Below are 25880 nucleotides of genomic sequence, written 5' to 3' on the forward strand. Positions count from 1 at the left end.
GTAAATAGAATTATTTGTGAATGAGAGCAGGAATGCCGACAGCGTTGGTAACCTAGGAACTGTGGCCCAGTTGGCTGCCTTATGGAATGCAGAGCACGAATCGCGAGCTGTCCCGGCAGAGCAGCGGTCCTCGCGCTGCTTTTCGCCATGCTACAGCACTTTCGGATGTGATTGGTCGTGGCACCCCGTGTCCCCACCCCCTCGCTTTATGCTGTCCTCTGTATAATTGCTGAATAGCAAACCGAGCCGTCTGAGTAAGCCGCCATCGCCTCCCGTTAGTTAGGGCGTCACCATTTTTCTTTTCTAAAGGCACTTTTTCGTTGTTTTAAAAACAACCAAATGTCTGTCTTCCAACAAACCTCCCTGGGGAATTCCAAATTGTCACGAGCAAAGGAAGAAATCTGGCCCAGTAGGTGGAAAATGAACTTGAGGTATTTGCATTCAAGAGTTACTGTTAGACCTTCTCAGTGTAGGCCGGTGGCATCCTCACACGGTGCAGAGGCACACTGGGTGGATGTCTTATAACAAGAAAAAGGTCCCTCTTGTGTCACCTCTATGTATTGTTACCTCCAATCTTTTCCCATGTGTACCATCTTCATCAATGCTGTTTCATACTCCCAAGCATACTACGAGACCTGTTAATTTCAAAGATATCTATGCCTTTTATTAAAAAATGTTTTTTTCTTAAAATAACATCTCATAAAAATAAATATCAACAATTCATTACATAAAACATATCAAATAGGGGTTAGAAACCTGCAATACATATAAACAGATCACTAATATTTTCTTAGTGCATTACTTCAATATTATTCTTTATTACATGTATTCAAACATATGGGAAAAGATTGAAGGTAACAATACACAGAGGTGACACAAGAGGGACCTTTATCTTGTTGTTAAGATATTCTAACCCTGTCCATTTTGCTTGAGGGGTTGCTCTCTCATTTGTTTTTTTTTTAGTTACAGTCAGTGGATGGCCACATCTCCCGCAGGGGGACACTAGATGGAAAAGCCCCTTAGTGTTTCCTCACTGCCCATGGGGGTAGTATTTTTTCTGTGGCCACCTCGCATGGAAGATGGCCATGGCGAGATCTTGCCTCCCCAGGTATGATGTCACTTCCAGGAGGTCGTCTAGGTATTTAGGTGGGCAACACACCTAGATATTTCTCTTTCGTTGGCCAGCAGCAGAGGAATTTGCCACCCATCCACCCAGCAGGAACAGGAGAGCTACGAAGAACAGCAAATCCCTGTACAGCATCACAAGCGGAGTTAGAGGGTAATCTTAATGCAAAAAGCGATTAATACCCCATCAGATGGAGATGGGGCTTCTAAATATGAGATCCTCAGGCCATCGGGAGCTATGAGAAGAACACAACGGTGACCACTTCATCCCGTAAGGGACAGTTGGTATCCTGGCAGCTGGGGGTTGGCCTTACCTCGTTCCGTGGTGGCACGGGTGCAGCAACCACATAAAATTATTGGGCCGCAGCCCCAATACGAAATATACAGCATCGGATAAATAATGAGATGGCAACGTAATTCCCAGCGGCTGGATTTTGTTTCAGGATGGGTGTCAGCGGTTAGTCATAAACGGCGCTGCACTTGTACGATCACCCATAAGTTAGCCCTACCTGTGTACTGCATAACAAATTATGAATTCCCTTGCAACAGTTTTCCAAAAGAAAAGGTGTGTGGTCTGTTTTGTTGATGATGCAACTGTATTTCGTCACAAAAATATGTGCATTGACTTGTCAGATAACAGAGGGGCTAGGGGTGGAGATGCTAGGTGTGTGCCTGGGGCCCTTCAGTGTCAGTTTTCCAGCAGCACAGTCAAGGGTGTAACACACGCACGCCACTATAGGAAGAACGTGAAAGGAACATAGTAGATCGCCAAAAAAATGCTTAGAAAATGTTCCTATTCTAGGTCAATTCATTGCACTGGCTGATCATTACAAAAGAAACAAGCATTGGCATACCCAATCGATCTTGGCAATGGGAGTACCTAATTAGGGCTACGCTAGAAGCACTTTATCATTGGCACTACCTAAGTTTGGTTGCCCTGTAAACATTGTTCTCTGCATAAAGCGCTGCGCATTGGCATCACTCCATTGATGAGAAACGCATTTATATTCCAACAGATTTGTTTAAACATTGACTACTATGATACCTACTTTTAAGTGAATTGCTTCAAAGCCCAGGACTGAAGCCAAAAAGGTCTTGCCTATGAGAACTATTGCATCATCACTGGATGCTTGGTAACTCTGGCGCCATACACACGGACTGCCCTCGCATCTGTCATTTAAGAGACAACTCTGTGCTGTTCAGATAAAATATTGGGCCTGGCAGGGTTCCAGTTCCAGTCTCTCCTAGAAGTAGCAGTGCCTTCAAGCAACTCAGAAAGTGCTATCTAATACCAAGCAATGCAAATGTTAGATTTGCACAAACCATCAAAGTGCAATAGAGGTTGAGCACTGAAGCTCTTGGATGAAGGTAGAGTGTTGAAGGGTGAGGCATTTGGTTTGAGCCACATAAACTGCAGAAGGCAGTGACAACAGTATACTGCTTTGAATCACAGTCACAGCACTGCATAGGAAAGGAGGTGCTCTGACGCCCATATCGGTCCAGTCAATGATACAATATAGAGAATTAACTCATGCTATAATATATAGCGCTACCAATCAACAGATTGAGGTGTGAACTTTTTTGTGCACATTAGAGTGCACAAGTTATATAGTAGGACTGTGTTCCTATATATCACACCGAAGGAGCACAACACCCAAAATATTTTTTTCAGAATGGGCAGCCCCCAGCATCGGTACGTATGCATCACTTTGTAAAAATAATTTATTCATATTCCACCATTATCTAATAGCAAATCTTCAATGCCACTTTATTCCCACATGTACTTACTTTTAAACTCATTTGCAATACCAAAGTATTTGTGCTGTGTTGCATTTTCTGCAGTAACCTCAATTTAATCTCTGGTTTGGCTTTCTTCAGTGAAATAAGCGAAATACACTAAAGTCCTCTATTACATAACATGCTAGAACACACGTCGTGCATCACATCACGCTGGAAACCCCATACTTGCCAGGTCAGACATAGATTCAGCACTTGCGGACAGCAGTATCAGACTGGCAGCCACAGCTGATCAATCGAAAAAACTCAAAAATATAACCAGAACTAAAGAAAGAACGTGAAAAAACAGAGGTCGACCACCTAATGAGGAACATATTTAACATACAGCTACCTCTGCCAAACCAGTGGAGTAAGGACGATGCACTCTGAAAACAAACCTTGTTTGTCGGCCTGCAACGGGTGTCCGACTGACCCATTTGCAGCCCTGCATGTAATGCAGTCGGAGGAAGTCTGCCCCTAGCGCATTGGGGAATACCAGAAAATGAATGGGAAATGTGTGCTGATTATCCAGCAGTTGTTCAGTGGCAAGCGGTTGTTGCACCCAGGCACAATATTTTAAAAATAATACCCCGGGCTTTGAGGCCCAGTGTGTAATGCAGTCGGAGTAAGTCTGCTCACAAAGGATCAGGGAATGCCGGAAAATGAAGGGGGAATGTGTGCTGATTATGCAGCAGCTGTGTGGTGGCAAGTGGTGGTTGCAGCCAGGCACAGGATTTTAAAAATAATTCCACAGGCATCTGACTGACCCATTTGCAGCCCCTCTTTTAATGCAGGCGGAGAAAGTCTGTCACAACGGATCGGGGGTATGCCAGAAAATGAAGGGGGAATGTGTACTGTTCGGTAGCAAGTGGTGGTTGCAGCCAGGCACAAGATTTTAAAAATATTAAAATCGGGCCTTGGCGCCAATTAGAACAACAGCGCTCCTAATATATCAGCCCGATGTAGATACAGCTTGTCTCAGTCTCAGTTTGAAACAGCGCATGTGCGCCATCTAGAGGCGAGACATAAGAAGGCGGGAAAACGGGTATTGCTCTCAGTTAGCTCCACAAGGGTAGGAAAGTATTCCTTACTTAGGTAGGGCTCCAGCCACAAAGCTTCTGAATTTCATCCTTTTAATTTTTATCAGGAACATTTTCCTGTGTGGGGAGGAGGAAGAGGAGACGTCTAAAGACGAGTTTCAAAAAGCAGCTTCACTCTTTAGAAAATGTGCCTGAGGAAGAGAGACCAAGCAAGAACTTACAATCCCTTTTGGGCGAAAAACTTTCTTTTCTACTGTTACAGCGTTGCTCATATAAGAGATATGAAGACATATGTGTTTTCACAGTTACCTCTGTGCCTCCGTTGGTTTTTAGCGGGAATTTTGTTCACTTTTACACTCAATCTACTCCAGCAGGCTTGTCTGGTGACATAGTATAGGTGCATACATGAATACCCAAACATCTCATATCTGTGCGACCACTCCCCTTCATGCTCCCAGTCCCTTCTTTTTAAGTGCCAGCATGCCAATGGCCATCCTTCTGCAGTGTGTTACTCCCAACAACACATTACACACTCCGCATGTCACACTTCCTGCAATTCACATCCTGTCACGTCCCCATTCACTTCTACCATACCACATACTACTCTCTGTGTCATCTACTACGGTGCCGCATTTTGACCATCTTTACTGTGTCACTTTCTGTACCTCAGTGACCATACCCTCGTATTTGCTGGTCAATATCTCCCACCTGTCAGGTGGTGCACCTGTACCTCCTACCGGATCCCAACCCCACTGATATCCTGAATCGAATAGGGGTACTGAAGGCAATGGCGTTAGCCAATGTTAAAATATATCTGGACCTATTCTGTCTGTCCTGCAGAAATAAATCAGTGGGGATGGTCCTGGTGCTCAGCCTCTTGTGACTGCATCTAAAGCATTGGACACATCTGCTAAATTGAATAGATCCTTGTAGGAGGCAGTAAGTCAATATGTTATTGGGTCACCTGGCTCTTCCTGCACCACATTTGGGTGTGAGGGGGGAGACATCAGAGTATAGAAGAAAGAAGTGGTCGACCAAGGTACCTGGAGCAATGTAATTTTGTGTGTGGGGGGGGGGGGGGGTGAAGCCCATCATTACTCCACTTAACTAGGGACCAGTAGCTGATTGATTATCAATGCAGGTAGTTTTAAGAACCTGCCATCTCCCCTCATCACACTCTCTTTTAGCCTGAGCCTATGTTAATTTGTAAAACTTCCTTACTGAGTAGACCCGCTGTGTGCCCTCGTCTTTTATGGCCTTAACCAACAAGGAGCTCGTACGTCCGCACTCTTTATTAAACCAACTTTTTAAAGCAGGGGGGACGTCTACTCGTTGTTATTATAGGAATAAAAAATATGATAGAATTTTCCTAAAAAGATTGTTATGCAAATTAGTAACTGACCCTTGATCCCCACCACAAGGCACCCTAAAAGGCAACTCGGCTGAAGAGTATGATAAGACCTCCCCGATAACGGGCAGAATATCGGGGGAATCAACTATCTGGGTCCACTTACTGCAATGCATATCATTGCAAGATTGTATGTCTATTGTGGAAACCAGGGTGTGGAAACCAGCCATATTTAAAGCGACAAAAGATTCCATGGAGAGGCAGAGAAAGGGGAATATGGTCACACTCCAACCTGTCCTTGATACACATATCCCTAAGAAATGGCCATATTCTTAAGTCTAACAGGATGTAGTCTATGCGACTCAAGTGAATCATGTTGTCATATGTATTGGCCCCTTCCCTATCGGATTTGGACATGCCATTGACTGCTCTAAGCCACAGCTCCATTGAATAATGACTTTAGCTGTAGGGCGGCCCCTGTCCATTTTTTTTATAGGTGACAATTCTAAACGTGGCAAACCCCACTTCTCGTCCTCCTCTCTTGCTAAATCAACATCCGCGGTGTCCAAGGGCTCAAGGGTAGTATTAAAGTCCCCTGTTGTTAGCAAATAGGAGTGACACTGTTTTTTCTTCTAATATGTCCACCAGGAACTCGACTGTATTAAACTTTAAACCCTCCATTGACCACTCTAGAGTAAACATTATAGATGTTGATACCAAAGTATTATCAAACACTAGTCAAATGGCCATAATCTCAAGACTGGTGATGTAAGGATCATGTAGTTTACAAGCTACACCTGGTCTAAACCACATTGTCAGCCCTCCTGAAGGTCGACCAGCAGGGCCACAAACAGCGGGGATGAAGAAATTTAAATAAGAAGGTTTGAAGAGTGGTTCCAGGCACCATATATCCTGGGACAAACAGATGTCATAAGCTTCAATAAAGTTATTCCAATCCGGGAGTGTGGCATTTGAACCAAGGCCTGCCACATTTCCAGGAGATTATAGACAACAGAGGCATTGGCTGTGTGCTCAAAGAGTAAGCGAGGGGGCTCAAGGAAGTCCGGCAGTCTGTAACAACAGACAGCCGCATAAGGTCTCCTGATGCCTGGTTGTTGTATGGAGCACTCAGGGCCTTCAGTGGATAGGGGTTATTATGCTCTGCGGGGCAAGGGGGAAGAGCAGGCCGGCCATGAGAAAGTTGCTGTTGTTGTCAATCTATGTCCCTTGTGAGCATATTGATAAGCTGTGTGCAGCCACATTTTCGTGTACCTTTGATGTAACATCAGGGTATTGGCGAGGTGAGTTTTCAGCGTCCCCGGGAGAATGGCATTACCATAGTCTAGTTTGGAAAGGACCGAAGACTGCACCACAATCTTGACATTTATTGGCAGGAATGAAAGGTTTAATTTTCTTACTGTTTTTTAGCGAGTAGAGCGCTCCTTTTGCTGAATTTTTGAAGTGTTATTTCAGTGACATGTTCTCCAGGAAGAAGCCAAGGGACTTTGCGGAGTTGGATAGAGTGAGAGAGCAATTTACTGCATTCAGGTCGTTGAGCCATTTGTGAATTGGTAGGTGGCTGCTTTTGGGTGAGAATAGAATTACTTCTGTTTTGATGTGGTTAAGCTTCGGGTAATTAGAGCGAAACCATGTCGGTGTGGCGTTAAGATGTCGAATGTCACTGGGTGATTTGGTTTTGTAGTAAAGTTGCGTGTCATCAGCATACATGTGGTATTTGATCCCCGCCTGCTTCAAGATGACCATAAGGGGTTGCATGAAGAGATTGAAAAGGGAGGGGGATAGAATTGAACCCTGAGGCACTCCAAGATTGACCCGAGTGGGTTTAGATAGACATGAGTTGATTTTGATGTGTTGCGAACTGTGTTGTAGGTAAGATGTGAACCATTTAAGACTGTGCCATTGATGCCGAAGCGCCATTTCAGAGGTTCAAGCAAGGCTGGGTGATTAACAGGATCGAACGCCGCCGATAGGTCTGGAAGGATAAGTAGGCAAGTGTCCCCCCCCCCCCCCGTCTAGGGAACCGTGAATGTCATCTGATATATTGAGCATGACCGTTTCAGTACTGCAGCCTTTTCCGAACCCTGATTGGAAGGTGTCCAGAAGGGTGAATTTACGTATATGATGATTAAGTTGCTGTAAGACACATTTCTCTAACGTCTTGGCTAGGAACGGGAGGTTTGAGATAGGTCTGAGGTTGTTGAGATCGTTTGGGTCAGCCCTTGGATTTTTGGGAATGGGTGTGATTTGTCCTCTTTGGAGAGAGATCGGTACACAGGCCGTGGTGAGCGATGTGTTGATGATTAGAGTCCAAAACGGGGCGATGATGTGGTTGAGACTTTTTACCATCGTGGATGGGAGGGGGTCATCGGTATGGACCGATGGCTTCAGAGTCCTGATTAGATTGAAGACTTCCTTTTCAGTCAAAGGTTTGAAGTCATACCATTTGGCGTTGTTTTTCAGTTTGTAGGGATTATGGTAGCCATTAGTACTCTTAGGGGTCGTTCGGTCAGCAATGGGAACTGGAGAAGGAGCTGCCATGAGGGGATGTGTGTCAGAGAGGGAGGTAAGGGCAGTGGGCAAAGAGGAGACTTGTAAGAAGGATTGCTCAATTTTTGTGCATTTGTCAGAGAAAAAGCTAGCAATTTCTCCACATCCTTCATTAGTGGCGATTAAAGCAAGAGGGGGTCAGACGTGGTTGGTCTATTAACAATGTTAAAGAGTTCCCTGGGTCTTAGAAACCTCCCTAGGTGCCAGGCTGGATCTGGAATTCTTTTCCAGCAGTACCTCTGCACATCGGTAGAGGGCGCCGAGCGACACCGCAGCAACATTGTCTCTCGAAGCTTACATCAACGGAGTCAATATAAGCCCTCCCCCGATGCGCTGAAGTCAGTTCCTGCTTTCCCGCACTAACAAGCGGATCTGCACTGCAGTTCCTCTGCCCGTTTTTGGCCTACTTGACTGTTTTTAATCAATGGAGCAGTGTGCCTTTTTTCCACTTCTTCAATGTCCTCGGGATTCAAGCCTTGTGAGTCCTGTGGGTGACAAATGTCCTCCGCAGACCCTCACTTGTTTTTTATGTGGTGTCTGGGTGAGCACCACGACTTCGACAAGTGCGACTCTTGTCAACAGCTCCTACCAAACACACTCGGGGAACGTCGCATTAAACACCTAGCGACGCAGATGTCACAGCCTTCGAAGTCTTCCCATCTTCCTCAGTCCACTATGTGTTCTAAGGACCAATCGCATGTCTGTTCGAGGAGCCGTTTCTGTGCGTGTTATTCATCTTCTACATCCAGAGGTAAGCCTTGGCGGCGGCAGTCAAACTCTCAGTGCCACTTACCTTTGTCGCCCACTGCTGATCTCCCCTGTTTTGTTGAAGTGTCGAGACATGAGTCCTTCCTGCGTCTCCCCACCTATCCTGCGGCATCTTTGACCCAGATGAGACAATATTCTCAATCTCTTCTTTCTGTTCCTGGGTCGTCACCTCCCTCTGGAGTGCCCTCGGTCCCCATGGAAGTGCATGAGGTTATGCCTTTGACTCCACCGGCAGGTACTCCCTTGGCTTCAGGTCGGCCTCTTGTGTCTGCCACCTAAGTGGCACTGGTGCACAGCCCATCAGGGTTCCCTCCTTTGGCTCCTGCTTCTTGGTCTGCGGACTCCAATGTCAGCGTTGAGCTCTTGTCTGCTGGTTCCCTTAGTTGTGCCGTCGACGCCATTGTTATTCTTCCGACGTCGAGACGTCACCTTCTCAACATCGACCGATTTCGGTCATGTTGTTGGATGTGGCGCCAATGGAGGCAACTGTCCCCGATTTTTCCCCTCTGGTGTTTCCTTCTGAGCACAATGGCTGTGGAAGTACTACAGACAGTGTGGTGGGTCCCCCTTCAATTCCAGACACATTACCATTCCCTATATAATCTATCTTGTTACTTGACTTGGGTGATGCCAGTGGTTTAGAACTTTACCAGCATCCTCCTAGTTTGGCTATGAGGGCGAGTTCCGCTCTGGCGGATATACTCAGTGGAGTTTTGGTTGTCCCGTATTTACACCTTTCCTCGTTGGAATTGTCAAGAGACCCTTTGATTGGTGTTCTACTCTCTGCACGGTCTAATGTTGAGCCTGTACTTCCTTATAGTGAATGTCTTTTCGATATTCTGTTGGGTATTTGGTCTAAAGCTGAAACAAGACTCCCTGTTGATCGCCCGCCCCGGAGGATCACTCCTGTCCAAGTAGACATCCCTTTACTTAAAACTTTGTTTTTCAAGCTGCTTTAGCCTTGCAAAATATTGATATTCTTACCCCCTGTCCTTCTGGAAAGGGAGGCAAGGAAATATGACGCTTGTGGTAGGTATATTTTCTCTTCTTCTAGCGCTAGTTTGTGCTCTTTGAACACTTATTAAGCGCTTTCCCACTTCTGCCACACCTTGTGAAACTCTGTGGAGTGCCTCTTGCACTCCCTTCTGGAGGCAGCCTGGAATGCTCTTGTTCCCCTGGTACAAGATGGGCAACTTGCTGGCACACTTAGCATCTGCTGTGGTATGGATACTACTGATTCTGTTGGTTGGGCTATGGCCTCTTCCATTGCTCTACATCAACGCACATGCTTGTGTACTTCCAGGTTTTCAGAGGCTGTGCAAACTGCTTTGATTGACATACCTTTTGATGGCACCTCTCTTTTTGGTGTGCACGCTGACCCGGCTTTATGTCTGTTCAGGGATTGTCATGGTGGTACGGAGTCTTAATTCGTACTAAGGTTGTTGGTGACAGATGTTTCCCCTTGCTTTGAAGCTTTTCTGCCTTCACAGGACGGAGTACTTCTCTGTCCTCCAGGGATACATCCAGTGTGGTGTTCCTGCAGGTACTTTTTGTGTCATTTATGCTGTTGGTCACAGGTGTCGTTTCCAGACATCTAGAACTTGTCGTACTTTGCGGTCTCTTGTGAGTCTGTTTTTCAGCTTCTTTTGCCACTTGAAGTTTCCTAGCTGAGTACTTACTCTGTGGCAGGTATTCTGTTTATGTTGTGCAGTTGTACTATAGCCTTGTTCCTAATTTTCAGGGACTTTATTTTGTATGCCTTGGAGGCATTTTTGTGAGCTACTTATGCTCTTAGTGCCCCTTATAGGGACTTTACCTCTCTGCCCTCATGTCCATATTGGCTATGCTGGTGCTGCAGGCAGGCAACCTCTTTAGCCTGATTAGCTTTCATTTCCATCTTCAACCCTTTTTGGTGTGGCCTTCGCTTTGCTTTCTTTTACTCTGGAATGCATGGATTTCTCATGTTGTATTCCTATTGGTTTGGGCCTGTATTCCACAACTCCAGCCTTATCGTGCTGAGAATGTTCTTCTCCAGCATATTGTGCCTATTACATGCATATCTGCCATCACACCAGTGGGACAGCTGTTGTGTCTGCTGTTCTTTTCAGTTCTCTTCACCTGGGATTCCAGTCCCCTTGATTGTTTGTATCCTTTCATGGTATCTTTATTTTACAAGATACTGTGTTTCCCTTTCTTTCCTGTATCTTTCCTCCCACCACACCTGCCTTCGTGGCGTCCCTATTTCTACGGGGGAGGTTACATTTCACCCTCCTGCTTTGGTGCGGGTATTTCATCACTGTTTCTTGTGGCATATCCTATTTTTTCTCATGTGTCCATTAAGAGTTGGTCAGGTTTCTTACTTGTTTTTCTTGCTCCTAAAGGCTGGCCATTGTGTGATTGTCATATTCATCTAACTGTTGCCCTTAGTTTACACCAGCCCTTCGTTTCACCTTGGCTGTCTTCTTCTTTTTCTTTATGGTGGACTTTTCAAATGCTGTTATTCTTAGCTTCTCCTGCTACCGCCTACTGGCACCCTTCCTAGGTCCATGGTGTTGGTTCTTGAATGGTTCAAGTTCTCCTTTAGTGGTCTCTCCCTTCTAATTCCTACCCTTTTGTGGCATTATGTTGCTGTTTCCCAGCCTTGTCAATCTATCTCTACCTCAGATATTGTCATAATCTCTTCTTTTACGACAGTAGGATGTATTGTCTCTGTCCTTCCTTGGTTACCTCTGTTCTTGGAGAATCCTTCATTCCTCCACTTCTCGCCCTCCTGCTCACTGGCGGTGGACGTGGGTTACCTTCGTAGAAGTGGATATACTTTTGCTGTAACCTGTATGACATGTGTCTACAGGGATTTCTCTGTTTGTTTTTTTATATGCATAATTATCCTTATATGCATTCATCCTTGGATGCATCTGCATGTATATACCTATCTCTTGAATGGATCTCTTGTGCATGTCTTTTAATTCAGGTATTTATGTGTGTGTGTTTATACATATTGTCTTCTGGGCATCTGTACTGTGTCCGTTGCTGTATCTTTCCTCCATCCTTCTTGGTGTCCTGGTTCAACATTCTTGGTTGTACTTGTTGTTTCCTTCCTTCTCTTCAGCGAGCATCTACATTACATTATCCCAGAGGGTGTTTTCTGTACCTTCGAGGTTCTCAGTTTAAAAGCAGTTTCTTTACCGTTCTTGTTCTTTTCCTAGCGATGCTCTTCAACATTCATTCCTCTCTCTTTCTCCATCTTTCTTTAATTGGAGGTCCTTTTTTCGTAATTTGCTTCTCAGGGTAGTTTCCTTGATGATCGGAGGGTTCTCCAATTTGCTGCATGCGTTACTGCGGATGAGCACGCTGTGCCTGCTCCTTCCAGTTTGTTTTGGGCCTGGACTGTATGGATTATTGTCCTTGGTCCCCTTTCATTCCCCGATCTTAGGTTGCATTCGCTTTGGGGCTGCCTCTTTTACTAGTTCTATACCGTGTCTCCTGGTCTTATGACTTTCTACTCCCTACGGGATTCCCATAGTCCTTCTTGGGAATCAGTCCTTTCAGTGAGCATTTTGCTTCCCTTTCTTTTTGTGCATGGATAGTCTGGTCCCTTTCTGTTTTTCGGATCAGCTTCTCCTGTCAGTAATCTTTGGTAAGGTCCATTCGCAGCCCCTCCTCCTGGGATGGTATTGCTTGGTTTTCCGATTCTAAGATAAGGAATCTGCAGCCAGATGTCTCTATCAGATGAACAAGTTACTTACCTTCGGTAATGCCTTATCTGGTAGAGACAAGATCTAGCTGCATATTCATTATCAACCCACTCATCCTCCCCACTCTGCTAATTGAGGGCCTGATGTATCCAGGATCTCCTCTTGCATAGTACTACAGTTCTTTTGATCTGTACTTTTTGATACAATACTTTTTTCCCTTTTTAGCATGCTTTTTCTACGTGGCTCCGCGTTGTTGGCGCAGAAATAGTCACAAAAGATACTGATGTCAGCACATCATGGAAGGGCTTATATGGACTCTTTTGTTGTCACATTCGAGAGACGACATTACTGCGGAGTCGCTTAACGCCCTCTACAGATGTGCAAGAGTACTGCTGGAAATAATTTCCAGATCCAGCATGGTACCCGGGAAGGATTTTAAGATAAGGAATCTGCAACTAGGTCTTTTCTCTACCAGAAAAGGTGTTACCAAAGGTAAGTAACCTGTTCATTTAGTTCCACCTGGGAGGATCACCTGGTCCACCTAAGGGAGGTTTTACAGGCCCTGTTGCAGACAGGCTTAACTATCAAGGCCAGTAATTGCCAGATAGGACAGAGTTCAGTTGTTTACTTGGGCCACCTTGAAGGTAGAGCTCAAGTGCAACCTCTCCAACCCAAAATCCAGACCATTCTGAGGTGGGAGGCTCCCCAGACTGAAGTGAGGGCTTTCTTTGGCTTGACTGGGTATTATAGGAGGGTAGTGAAGGGGCATGGTACAATTGTGGCCCCACTTACTGAGCTCACCACCAAAAATCAGCCTAATAAGGCCATCAGGACCACAGGATGCCAAAAGGCCTTTAACACCTTGAAAGAGGCTATTCGTTCAACACCTGCCATGAAGGCACCAGCCTATAGAAAGGAGTTTATTGTCCAAACTGATGCTTCTGAACATGGGTTTGGGGCAGTGTTATCACAAACAACTAAGGGCCAGGATCAATAAGTTACCGACATCAGCAGGTGACTCCTCTGTAGAGAGCAGCGTTGGGGAGCCATTGAGAGAAAAGCCTTTGCTGTTGTTTAGTCCATGAAGAAGCTGAGGCCATACTTGTTTGGGACTCACTTCAAGGTTCAAACCAACCACAGACCTCTCAGATGGCTGATGCGGATGAGAGGAGAGAACCACAAGTTATTGAGGTGGTCCATTTCCCTACAGGGTATGGACTTTGCAGTGGAAAACAGACCAGGGACTGAACATGCCAATATAGGTTGTCTTTCTGGGTTTTCCCACTTAGAGGATGAGATCTACCAGGGGTTAGGCTAGTTGCTCATCAGGTTTCTTCTTGGGGAGGCGTCATGTAGGAAAGTGTCATTTTTGTATGGTCCCCCCACACCTTTTGCGCCATTGCTGATGGTTACGACTTTTATAGTGCACAGCAGCCTGTTAACCAGGCCCCAGTTCCAGTGCTCTCTCTTTAAATTTGATACATGTGATTGTTTAACCCCAATTGGCAAGGACTTTAACCCCTTTGTAAGCTCCTGGTAAATGGCACTAGTGATACCCAGAGCATGTGAGTTAAAGGGGTCACCAGGGCCTGAAACACTGTTTGTGCCCCCCAGAGTGACCCAGGTAAACAGATGACAGCAGTGCTGCCATTGCAGACTGCATGAACAGTGCAAACTGCTTGAAACACGACTTTGTACTCACCATGTATGGCAAGGTCAAAGCACTATTTTTAATATATGCCATCACCCCCAAGGTAAGCCTCCTGAGCCCAGGGGATATGGTGCATTATATTGAAAGTTGGGGCATATAACTGCAAGCTTATATGTCCCTATAGTAGCCTCTTTCCATTAAGTGCTACTATAAGTGATTAGGGGGCCATAGGATAACATGGGCTGGCACCCCTGATGTCGCCAACTCCATTATGGTCCCACTGAAATATGTTAATTTTGTTATCAAACAGTTTGTCTGATCACCCCTGGCATTATTCCCATTTCATATTTGATGTGACATTCACCCAAGTGGCTACCATAGTGGTTTCTCGTGTGGTTGACCCAGCCTTTCCTGTGCCCTAGTTCACAACCTGCAGCTGCTGCCACCATGACTGGAATCTGACCCAATGCCAGGAGGTGTGCACACTCCCAGGAGTCAGACAGAAAGGCCTGGCTGGGAAGGAGGTGACACTTCCCTCCCTGAGAGGCTGGCTAGTGAAGTGACATCCAGGTGGTGAGCTTCAAAGTAGGGGTGGGCAGACAACTCCGTTCCTCCCACGGACTGTGCGGAGATTTGCCCCTTCCGCCTTCCGCGATGTAGGTGGAGAAACAGGCAAATCTCCACACACTCGGGCGGAACGGAGTAGGCCTCCTGCCCTCCTCCCGCCCTCCTCCCGCCCGCAGTATTAAAACTTTACAAAACATTATAATAACAATTTAAATCACCTTAACTTATCGGCGGCGTCCCCGGGCTTCCCTCCGTCTCCATCGCGACTTTTTCGGAAAACCCGTGCATGCGCAGTTTCCTAGAAGAAGACACGATGGAGACGGAGATTGGTTCCATCTCCGTGTCTCTCAGCGTAGACCCCCTACGCGACTTACGCCTACCCCTAATTCAAAGCTTACATCACCTCTGATATGCATCAATGCTGCCTCCCAAAAAAGGAAACAGCTGCCATCAACCCCCAGGCACAATAGCACCCAGGTAGGAAGGTAAATTATGTAGTCAGGAGGTTTACACTCCCAGAAGGCTAGACACACACCCAGGTTGGGCTACCTGATCTGTCTGTACAGCCAAAGAAGGTTTCTGACATTTTTAAAAGTGTCAGAATAGAAGGTTCTGGATAGCAAAGATGGCGCAAAGCCCCAAATGTGGTCACCTGAGGGGCGAATTATCCGCTTGGGCTAAAAGCCCATTTGCCACTTGCACCCACACTCCTAACACCAATAAATCTAGGATGTAAGGGAGCATACCTGGCACCAGAACCTCAGTTCTGATTTGAATTGCAATGAAGGACATAGAAGAGACCTGAGTCTGCAACTTCAGGACCTGCACAAAACCAAGGTGAGATACTCTGCACCTGTGGCAACAACTGTACAACTGCATAACTGCAACTCGTCTTGGGCCAACAACTGCCTCCCCCAGACAAAAGGACCCCTTTGAGAGCCAGAGGCAACTCCAGTCGCCCTTGGACTTGTGGCACTAGTCCCCTGCAGTCCTCACGTTAAAGCACGCTCCCGGAACCAAAGAATCACTAGCCATTGGGCCCTCCGAGGTATTACCTAAAAGTAGATGGTTCAGTGCATTGTGGAAAACATAGTCCTGACCTCCAGTAAGTTTTGGGTGGCTACCGTTTTGTCCCGGACCTCCGTACATTGAAATAACATCACACTAACTTTATAGCTGCAAGGCTTGTTGGTTGCCAGTCCGGCTACCACTACCTTTACTCGACATTGCAACACGAGGGAACTTCACAGTACTTTCATCCGACCACCTCAGTGGCCCCGTTATGTCTGTTTCCTCACCAGCACACACTACGTGATAAACCAGCTCCCCCGTAACTCTAACTGCAGCACCAGAAACAGGCAGAGCAACTCTGCACCAGGCCATACGAGCCAGGTAAATTTCAACTGACTGTCATGGCCTGGTCCTGAGACGCGCATCACCTTCCCCCCAGTGGGTGCCATGCAACTCAACTTGAAAGCAGTTCTGTAGAACAATTATACTCCTTGTGTGAGCCGGGCAACAAATCTGCACCATTTTTGCTAAACACATCTTGGAATTCAGTGTATGCTTTAGGATTTTTAATTTGCTCTTCTGTAGGATTCAGTATAGAACACCCCCAAAACAGATTGATGTGCAGTCTAGTTCTTGCAGAATACTTTTTGTTTGTCAATATTTTAAAGTTCATTGTACACTGGATGACTTCCAATTCTCCAGAGCATTATGCAGACATTGCCATGAAGTTACTATAATGTGAACATTTAAAGTAACAATAAAGTCAAAACTAACAGTAAAGTAATTTCCCAATTCTGCAGCTATTGCCAATTCCTTTGTCTCTCTACACGCTTCCCAAATGTTAATGATGTGCCGTCAATACCCTTGATGTGCTTGTTCTTTTCTTGTGCTAAGAACATCATGTGATTGCACAACCTTGATATCCATACAACATCCATTCAGTCCTGAATACAAGAGTGCCCAATATGCCAAGGGTATAAATGGATTAGACAAAGTAACCTTTAACAAAATATTTGCTCTACTTTCAGCAGACACCTAAATATGAGAATTGTCCAATTTCGGTCTGCCAGTTAAGAGTGGGCATTCTTTGCCAGTTAGTTCTTTTTATCAGGGAGCACATTTTCCGATGGGAACTAAAATTGGGAATCACACTTTTGGACTATCCACCCCCCCCCCACCCCACCCCTCCTCATTTTCTTGGGCCCTGCACTTGACAGATCAGCAAAAAACTTTCCATGAAGGAGCCAAAGTGGGTGAAGTGTTTTTGCGAAGTAGTGTGCAGATTCATCAAACAATGCCAAAATTATTAACAATACAAATTGTACCTTTCCTAGGGAAAGTTTGATCTATCTATTGCTACCTTGCCAATATCTTGGTTTTTGGCAGCCACCTGAAATACAGAAAACCTATGCAGTTAAAAAACATAAACCTATTACAGGGCTAGCCTATTGTGTTATTCAGCGAGCTTGTTCATGATTTTTTTCTTGATGATTTTGGATATGACCTGGCATTCATTTGACCTCTAGCAAGTCAAACAATTCCCAGGTCCCATTTAACGTATAAAAAGATGTTCAGGAGGGAAACTTGGAGACAGTTGATTGCCTTTCCATCATGCTAAGCTTAGCCTGACAAAGGGTGCCACAAATTAGTCACGGGAAAGTGTTCTTTGTTGCCAGTCAAGTCTCATCTTTGTTTTTGTTTTATTAGCAACAATTATCTTGGACATGTCTGAGATAGAGTTGGGTCATATATAGTGTGACAATGAGTGCCCTGCTGTGAAAAACCCCATCAGTGGCTTTTTTCTCCCCTTCCATACCTTAACCTCATCTTTTTTTCTTTAAACTCTTACACTGTTGGATTCCTCAAAGTCTCAGCTGCTGTCCTTACAAATTGTTCATATTTTGCATTGAAGGAGGTGGGTGAGTAACTAACAGTGATATCACTTATAGCAACGTGCCGGTGGGAAGGTTATTCTATAGGTTATTCAACAGGTAGAGCATTCCAAGTAGACCCAATTTAGGAAGTTCAACATTCAGCAGAACTTCGATCAGATTTTATACCGAAGATTGCACAATTAAAGACTGAATAACCTGCAGAAGTTTTTTTTATATATGAGTACATTTTGGTCTCTTAAGCACAAACATATTACAATTTACATAGCAGAGGTCAGCAAAATGTAAAAATGTATTTCAGAATAATATGATAAGAATAAACCTTTATATTCTTTGAGAAAACACCATGCTAGGTATCGTTTTTGGACATCTTTTAATTGTTACAGTTGCATTTGTTTGTTTTTACTACTAATGATTTTTGTGTTTTTAGGAACCAGTGAAGAATTGTTTCAAGATTCAGAAGGGAAGGAAGGAACCGAAGCTATTGAAGCGCACCAGTTTTCAGATTTGGAAGATTCTGATGACGATGATGATGATGACGAGGCAGATGATGATGAGGATGATGATGATGACGATGATGATGATGAAGACGATGAAGAAGAGAGCCAAGATGAACCTTCCATGAAATCTGTCAACATTAAACATGCTTTCCAGCAAGTGCATTCTTCTGGCTTTCCATCTTCTCAAGAAGAAAATACTGGGTCCATCTCACTCCCAAAGTCAGAGGATGGTTCCACATGCCAGACAACAACTGAAGGCCAAAAAGCAGCACCCTCCATGGTTGAAGAAAGGTTGTCAGTAGGCAGTAGTGAAGTTACTGGCCAAAGAGTATTGGGCTTTCATAGGCCATTTCTGACAGCCAGTGAGCATTTATCATCAGCTGAAAGAGAATTAGTTATAAGACCACAGATGTTTTTAGGAATGGACCTGTCAGCCTCAAAAGATACATCTCCTCGGAGGAGGTGGTCTTCCAGCAAAGGACCAGCTTCCTCTAGAAGGTACTTTTTAACCAAATCTGAAACTTCTCCTAAACGTTTTTCCCCAACTGGAGAATCATCATCATTGAGGTGCTCATCTCCAGGGAGACGGATGTCACCTTGCCAACGTATGTCACCCGGAAGGGAGCTCTCACCATTGAGATGTGTGTCACCAAGTAGGCATATGTCACCAAGGACAGATCTATCACCCCACACCTACCTATCTCCAGAGAGAGACTTATCACCAGTGCATCATTTGACTATGAGCAGAGAGATCTCCTCTATTAGATTCTCCTCATTGAGGAAAATCCTATCGCCATGTGAGTCAGATTCACCATCAAGGCATCCATCCCCAACAAAAGATGACTTGCATAGCAGTAGCAAAACAGATGTGAAAGCTCCAAGCTCCCTCAAAGTAGAACATGGATTGCCACATTCACTGGCTCTACCTCAAATGTGCCATGGCAAAAGCATTGAAAGTTACGATTTCATATTGGTGAGTTTCTGAACATTATTTCTCATGTGAATGGTTCTGATTGCATAGCTGGATATGTTTGTGATGAGAATTTTGTGAAATTTACAGTGTATTGTTTTCACTTGAGACTTTCACACTGCTCATATGAACTCAAAGAGCAATTGCGCTGGAATGGTTATGTTCCAATGTTCTGAGGAAGTTAGGGAGCTCAGAGTGTGTACACTGTGCCCCGGTACTATACCTCCATTTGTGTTTTTGCGAAATTGCTAATCCCCAAGATTTGTATTCACAAAGCATTTTGCCAGAGATAACAGTGACTTTCTCCAGGGAATTGAGTAGCACACCAGGAGTGAATTTAGTCTGGATGGAGGAAGATCTCTGTGATTGCAGTGGATATGCTTTGAAGCCTTGCTGTTATCCAAAACAGGCATTTATCAGTGCATGGTATTGCTTTCTGATATTTTAGACATTGTCCCTAAATGTTTACTAGAGTTAATCAATAATGGTGGTATGGTATAAATATTACCCTATTCAAGTATATAAAATATAGGATGCATAAATCACAGCTCATAGTGCTACAGAGTTATCTGCAGCTTCAAATATTCTTTGTTTTAATGTACTGCTTCTATGTAGTCAGACTGCTTCTAGCCTTCTGAATGTTTAAAAAAATACAAGACCAGAAAGACTCAGATACATTCTTAGAATGATAGAATAGCATTTTTGTGTTAATATACCACCTCCATTTTACCCAGGTGAAGTTTCGTAATTGTAAATCAAAGGCTCTTAGTGTATCATGGCTATTACAGTTGTATGTCTAGCGGTAATGCCCCAAAAATTGCAATGGCATGCTCAAAACACCACACCTGCTAGTAACACAGTTCCTAACGAGATCATAACTTTTGAACAGGCAGTACTAAATACAAATTAAGAACTTAGGGATGAAGAGCACATTCAGGAATCTTTCCAGGAAAGAGAGAAATGCTATTGATTCACTGCTGAATTATGATTCTGTTACCATAAAAACTGATGATAATGGCACAGCGATAAGTGATCCTCTCAACCACAGACTATATAAAAGAATGCTTGAGACAACTGTCAGACTCCAGATACTATATGGGTATTTTGAAGACCCCACCGAAAAACTGTCACATGAGGTAGCAACCCTTGTGAATGAAGGAGAAACAATGGGTTGGATTACAAAAAGGGAAGTGAGTTCCTCATTAATAAACTCCCTAGAGTACCATACATATTTACCTATTAGCCAAAATACATACAGGTCATAAACCCCCAAGCCCCCCCCCCCCAGGTCGCACCAAACCATGGAGTAACTGTCCAAATTTTGTGACCACTTCCTACAACTTCTAGTGGAAAAAACTCTTGCTTTTTTGTAAGACACGGAAGATGTTCTGAATCTTATCAATGACATCAATCTCAAGGGTAATGTTGATTTACTGATTTCCCTGGATGTTGAAGCATTATATGCCAACTTTCCACAGAACGCTACCTCAGAAGTGATTGTGGAAGTTTTGAGAACAATTGGCTGCAACTTTCTGACACCAATACGTTTCTTCATGGAATGCGCACCTATAGCACTGAAAAATAATTTCTTACAATTTGAAATTTAAAATGTCTACAAGTCCAAGGAACTTTGATGGGCAGTACTTTTGCTCCCAGTCTGGCTTGTCTGTACATGTGCCATTTTGAAAAATGTCTTAATTTTGTGTGACAATCTATGCAGAAATAACATCCACCTGTGGGGCAGGTTCATTGGTGATATCTTGATAGTGTTGAGTAGAGAGCGCGCAGCATTGGAAACATTTGTTGTATGTGTTAATTCGCTCTACCCATATCTACCCATATCTTAGATTTTCTAAGAATATATCTGATCAGGAGCTATCTTTTCTGGATCTATCAGTATTGAAAATGGGACGCTAAAGGCCAATAATTTAAAAAATGCAACAGTTTGTTACATTTCTACATCCATCACCACAGATCATTGAGAAATAACTTGCCATTTGGACACTTTTTGAGGATCAGGCTGAACTGCAGTGACATACGGGAGTATGATCAACAAGCAGATGCTCTGACTGAAAATGTATGCAACAGGAAGTATCCCTATCATATCAACAATAAGGCCCAGAAGAGGGCCAGCAACGACAACAGAGAGATTGAATTGGAATAAAAAGCTCCAGAAACATCAAGAGCACTGACTTGTGTTTCCACCTTCACTCCTAGTTCTAACACAATCAAGATCAATAATAAACAATAGAATCAGTAGTTTATCTATGAATTTTGACCGTTCACGGAATGAATTTGAGACACATGCTGGTCTACTCTAGACCTAAACAAAACCAAATGGCACATGGGTATTACCTCCTGTGACGGGTCATTACCTGTGTGGGCACTTTAATGTATATCGATTGACGAAACCATTAAAAGAGATTAAACTTGAGAAAGAGAAAAAGTGGAGCCTAAATAAACATACTAACTGTAAGACAAAATACTGCATCTATCTGATTACATGTCCCTGCAGTTCAAGGTACATGGGAATGACAAAGAGAGCAGTAAAAACATGCATCAATGAACACAGGAGTGGAATTAGATGCAAGATTACCTCAAAAGATGAGCTTGTGCTACCTGAAGTTTTACCATGCTCCAGGCGAAATGGAGTGGTGTGTTTTGGAATCTGTGACACACGGTCACAACTCTCAACCTATCCTACTGGAGAAAGAACAGAGATAGGTGTTCTGGTTGAACACTCATATGATTGGATTGAATAGTGATATTCCTAGGAGGGAACTAGCTTGTGTAAAAAATTAACCTTTATCGTGGAGGGCCTATCACTCATATATATATATATATATATATATATATATATATATCATGTGATCAAGACCGGGTTTCCTGGTCGAAACGCGTCATGCTGCTGTTCCTTTGAAGAATAAAGCACTTTATTTTCTAGTCACGGAGTGGTCTGTTCCTGCTCTATGCATTATTTGCATATTTCTTGGACTTTGGATTATATATATATATATATATATATATATATATATATATATATATATATATATCCGCAACACTTCACACCACCAGTTTCAAAGACGACAAGGCAGACCCAGGTTCAGTGCAAAAAAACGGGTTATTCAGAGAATGCCCGCACCACTGCCATAACGCGTTTCAGCCTCCTCCAAGGCCTTGATCACATGACGCGTTTCAAAACCATTTTTTCATTTTTTCATTTTTAAAGTGACAGTGCACAAAATCACACGTGTAAAGTGCATAATAGACATAGAAGTTACACTACATGATGAATTGGTGAACCTGATAACTCAGAGCCTTAAAACAATTGATCCCCCCTGTGGGAGTACCATAAATATGTGCAAACTACACAATGAATATTCATGAAGTCATAAATATTTAAAACAAGCATGGCAACTTAAATAAATAAATTATTAAATAAGTTAAGATATTATTGCAATGACAGTACTATAAAAAAAATCTGTATAAAATTGTTATACAATAGATCAAACAACAATATTTACAATATCATATTAATTAGCAGCCAATTAAGACCCTTCTAAAAAAAAACTCTGTCATAAAACCAAGTGGTAATATAATGGTACATCATCTTTTATCTTGTCATGCATATACATGTATATATATATTATATATATATATATATATCCTACTGGTGGTCGCCAGTAGGTAGTTATAGTTAGAACCTAGTTTCCATAGGAAAAGCATTTTTTGATTTGCTAATAACTTTGGCGTTGTTTGACGAATGTACGCTAAATTCTCCAAAAAACAGGTCTATCCAGGTCAGCTCCTATCCTGAAAGTTTGGGGGTGATTCGTCGAGCGGGGGCTGAGAAAAAAGGGGGGTCCCAAAAAGTGTTTTCTCCATGTTAATTTTCATAGGAAATTTTATTACAGGCTACAGCCCGAACTGCTGAATGGAATGACACCAAATTTGGAAAACAGGTAGAGATTGGTTCAGAAAGCAACCTTTTTTTTAAATGGTGTAAATCCGTTCAGTAGTTGTTGAGAAATTCAAAAAATAAAAGTCAAAAAATCAATTTCCCATAGAAAACTTTAGCCAAGGCTACAGCCTGAACTGAAGAACGGAATTACACCAAATTTGGCAAAAAGTTAGTGCTTGATTCAGAAAGCGTCTTTTTTTTTTAAATGGTGTAGATCCACTTAGTAGTTGCTGAGAAATTAAAAAAATAAAAGTTTTGATATCTGGGGCAGCGGTGGGTTCGTACACCCTCCCGACCAGACGCTTCACTGTGATTGGCTGTCACGACCACGAGCTTCACTGTGATTGGCTGCCAACACTCCAAACCAGGATGTGTTGGCAGCCATCTTGTGACTCGGTAGAAGTGAATCACAAGAAAACAGTCAAAAAAAGATTAAGAATGAAGAAAAGGGGGCAGGGTAGAAACACCCTGACCCCCTAGCCCTGCTCAGGGGGATCCCACAAGGACCCCCAGGCCCAATTATTATTTTTTTCTAAAACGTCTGAATGCGCGCTGGGTGCGCGAATCCGGACGGAAAAAAAAATATGAAGCGGGGGCTCCCCCACTTCATTTAAATGAGCCCCCGGGTGGGCCAGGTTCCGGGGGTAATCCTATAATTATATTGCGGGGGCCTGCAGGGCCTCCTCAGCCCTGGGGACCGCCACCTCCCATGTAAATTAGGTGCGGGAGGGCACCTCCCACCTGCAGCCCCAGGGACCGCCACCTCCCCGGGGCTTGTTATATAATTGTTGGGGGGCCTCTAAGACCCCCCCCAAGTCCCAGGGATCACCATCCCCGGGGCTTTAATTAAATATGAAGGGGGGGCCTCGCAGGCCCACTGAAGCCCCGAGGACCACCACCTCCCGGGGCTTTGTAAATAGAGGGAGGGGGCCGCACGGCACCCCTCCTGGAGCCCTTGATGGCCCTGGGGACCACCACCCCCCAGGGCCGGCTCCTGCAATGTCCAGTGGAGCCCACCCCGGGACATTGTTGTTTGCTATGACAGGGTGAAAGCACGTCTCGCACACTGTCATCGCAAACCCTGGTTTGCTCCGTTGAAGCGAGAGGAGGATAACCTGTTCTCCCTTCAGTGAAGCAAAGCAGGATTGCTTTTGGGCAAGGGGAGTGGTATGTTAGCAGCTCCCCTTGCGCAAAAGCAATGCTGGGTCCCGCAGGAGGCGGGGGCCGCAGGAGCGTGGGGACATTGGGGCTCCCCCTACGGTCCCCAACAATGAGGCCAGGCCCCGGGGGATGGGGTCCCCGGGGCCAGTAGTGGACAAGGGAAGAGGGACCATGCGGCCCCCTTCCTAATGATTAATAAAAACATTCAAGAATTGGGCATGCCCCAGGGGATGGGGTCCTTGGGGCAAATATAAATTAATGGAAGTGGACCGTTTTGTTTTCTGCACGGCCCCTTAGTGTGAACGCGCTGGGTGAGCGACTCTCAGCACGACACCCTAGTGTGAACGCGCTGGGTGCGTGGCTGTCAGCATGGCCCACTAGTGGGAACGCGCTGGGTGCACGGCTCTCAGCGCGGCACCCAAGTAATTCACGTTTTTAAAAGACCATTTACCTGTAAATAAGGCTTTGTTGTGATTTTACCTCTTCTTAGAGCTCCTGCATCTCCACTCTGCCTATGACTGGAAGAATTAGCCCCCCCCCCCCAAATTTTTATCAGCCTCCCCTGAAATGTGACTCTAGTTGTGCCCCTGACTGGCGTGCGTGGGCTCTGCCCACTTACAGAATTCCGTAGATTCTATCCGCCGTATGTCAATGATCCAGCTGTGGGGCTGGGGATATCTTGCAGACAAGATTCTGGGCCTTTCCAAAGGCTTGGTTTGCAATCCTGACGCTCCGCCGGGGTTGCCATTGGTTGGCAGCCAATTAGAGCCAAGCTCGTGCTCGGGGGTTAGGCTCCGCCAACATATGTCCTTATCCAATCACTCCACCAATCCCCAACCACTTATAAATTCACTATACACTATACACTCTCCTTGCAGTACTCTACCCATGTACTCATAGAATGACCCAGACAAAGTTACATAACCAAGGTCTTCCCCACTGCGGTAACATGGTTGCGTGTGCAGTCAACAGCACAATGTAATGTGGTAGGGACCAGGGCCATCATGCATACATAATGACCACACAGACACAGTTAGATAGATAGTGGAACTGGCTATGGGCACGTGTGCTCTGCACCTTTTTAGTACCAGGGTCACATGTCCAGTGACGTCTGTGCTGGATGCATGTGGGGTGAGTGTAAGCCAGCCCTCAGGGAATAGTTGGTGCTGGCAACAACTACAACAGTGATCATCGAATCACACAGAGAGATTCAATCATAAAGGGTCCATGACTTGTGGTGTACTAAAGTAGGGGCACCAGATCTTAAATCACACACAAAATATTGTATCATAAAGGGTCCATGACTTGTGGTGCACTGAGGTAGGGGCACCAGAGATGAGCATGCTGATGTGAAGAAATTGTTAATGTCCTTTCGGGATATTCCTGCTGCGTGAGGTGACATTGTTGCGTCCGGTGTCTACAGCATGAAAGTCAATCATAAAAGGTCCATGAGTTGCACAGAGTTAGTGACACCTGAAGATCTCAGTGTGTTTGCAGCCAGCGATGATGGCGTGTCCTTGCAGGACAGGATTGGATTGGATATGTGTGAGACCTGCTGACCGCAGTGTAGGCCGGAGGCAGCTGTCAGCAAGGGCCCACAGCCACGTGGCGTTGACTTGAGCGACACACGGTAGTGGTACCAGAAGCACTCAGCGTGTGCGCAGCCAGCGATGATGCGTGGTCCGGGCGGGCCGCACTGGCAGCAATGTCTGTTGCCTACCGGACTACTTTTAATTTTTTTTTGGGGGGGGGGGGAGACCTCCCAGACCACCCTACGTGCCTCAAATGCATGGTAAAGGCATGTGTGGTAAAGGCCTATATGTGGTCAAAACTTGTGTGGTAATTAA

At 44.7% G+C, this 25880-nt stretch overlaps 1 protein-coding gene across 1 annotated transcript in view; it reads left to right on the plus strand.

Moving 5' to 3' along the window:
• HIVEP3 (HIVEP zinc finger 3) overlaps positions 1-25880 on the plus strand; it is a 1736279-nt gene that overhangs the window by 1699064 nt on the left and 11335 nt on the right. Inside the window, exon 15 of the mRNA XM_085645663.1 lies at positions 17872-18914. Within this exon, the coding sequence (XP_085501789.1) occupies positions 17872-18914 (1043 nt within the window). The remainder of the gene's footprint in view (positions 1-17871; positions 18915-25880) is intronic.

Source organism: Triturus cristatus, chromosome 3_1, assembly GCF_964204655.1.
Source record: "Triturus cristatus chromosome 3_1, aTriCri1.1, whole genome shotgun sequence".
NCBI classification, from domain to species: Eukaryota; Metazoa; Chordata; class Amphibia; order Caudata; family Salamandridae; genus Triturus; species Triturus cristatus.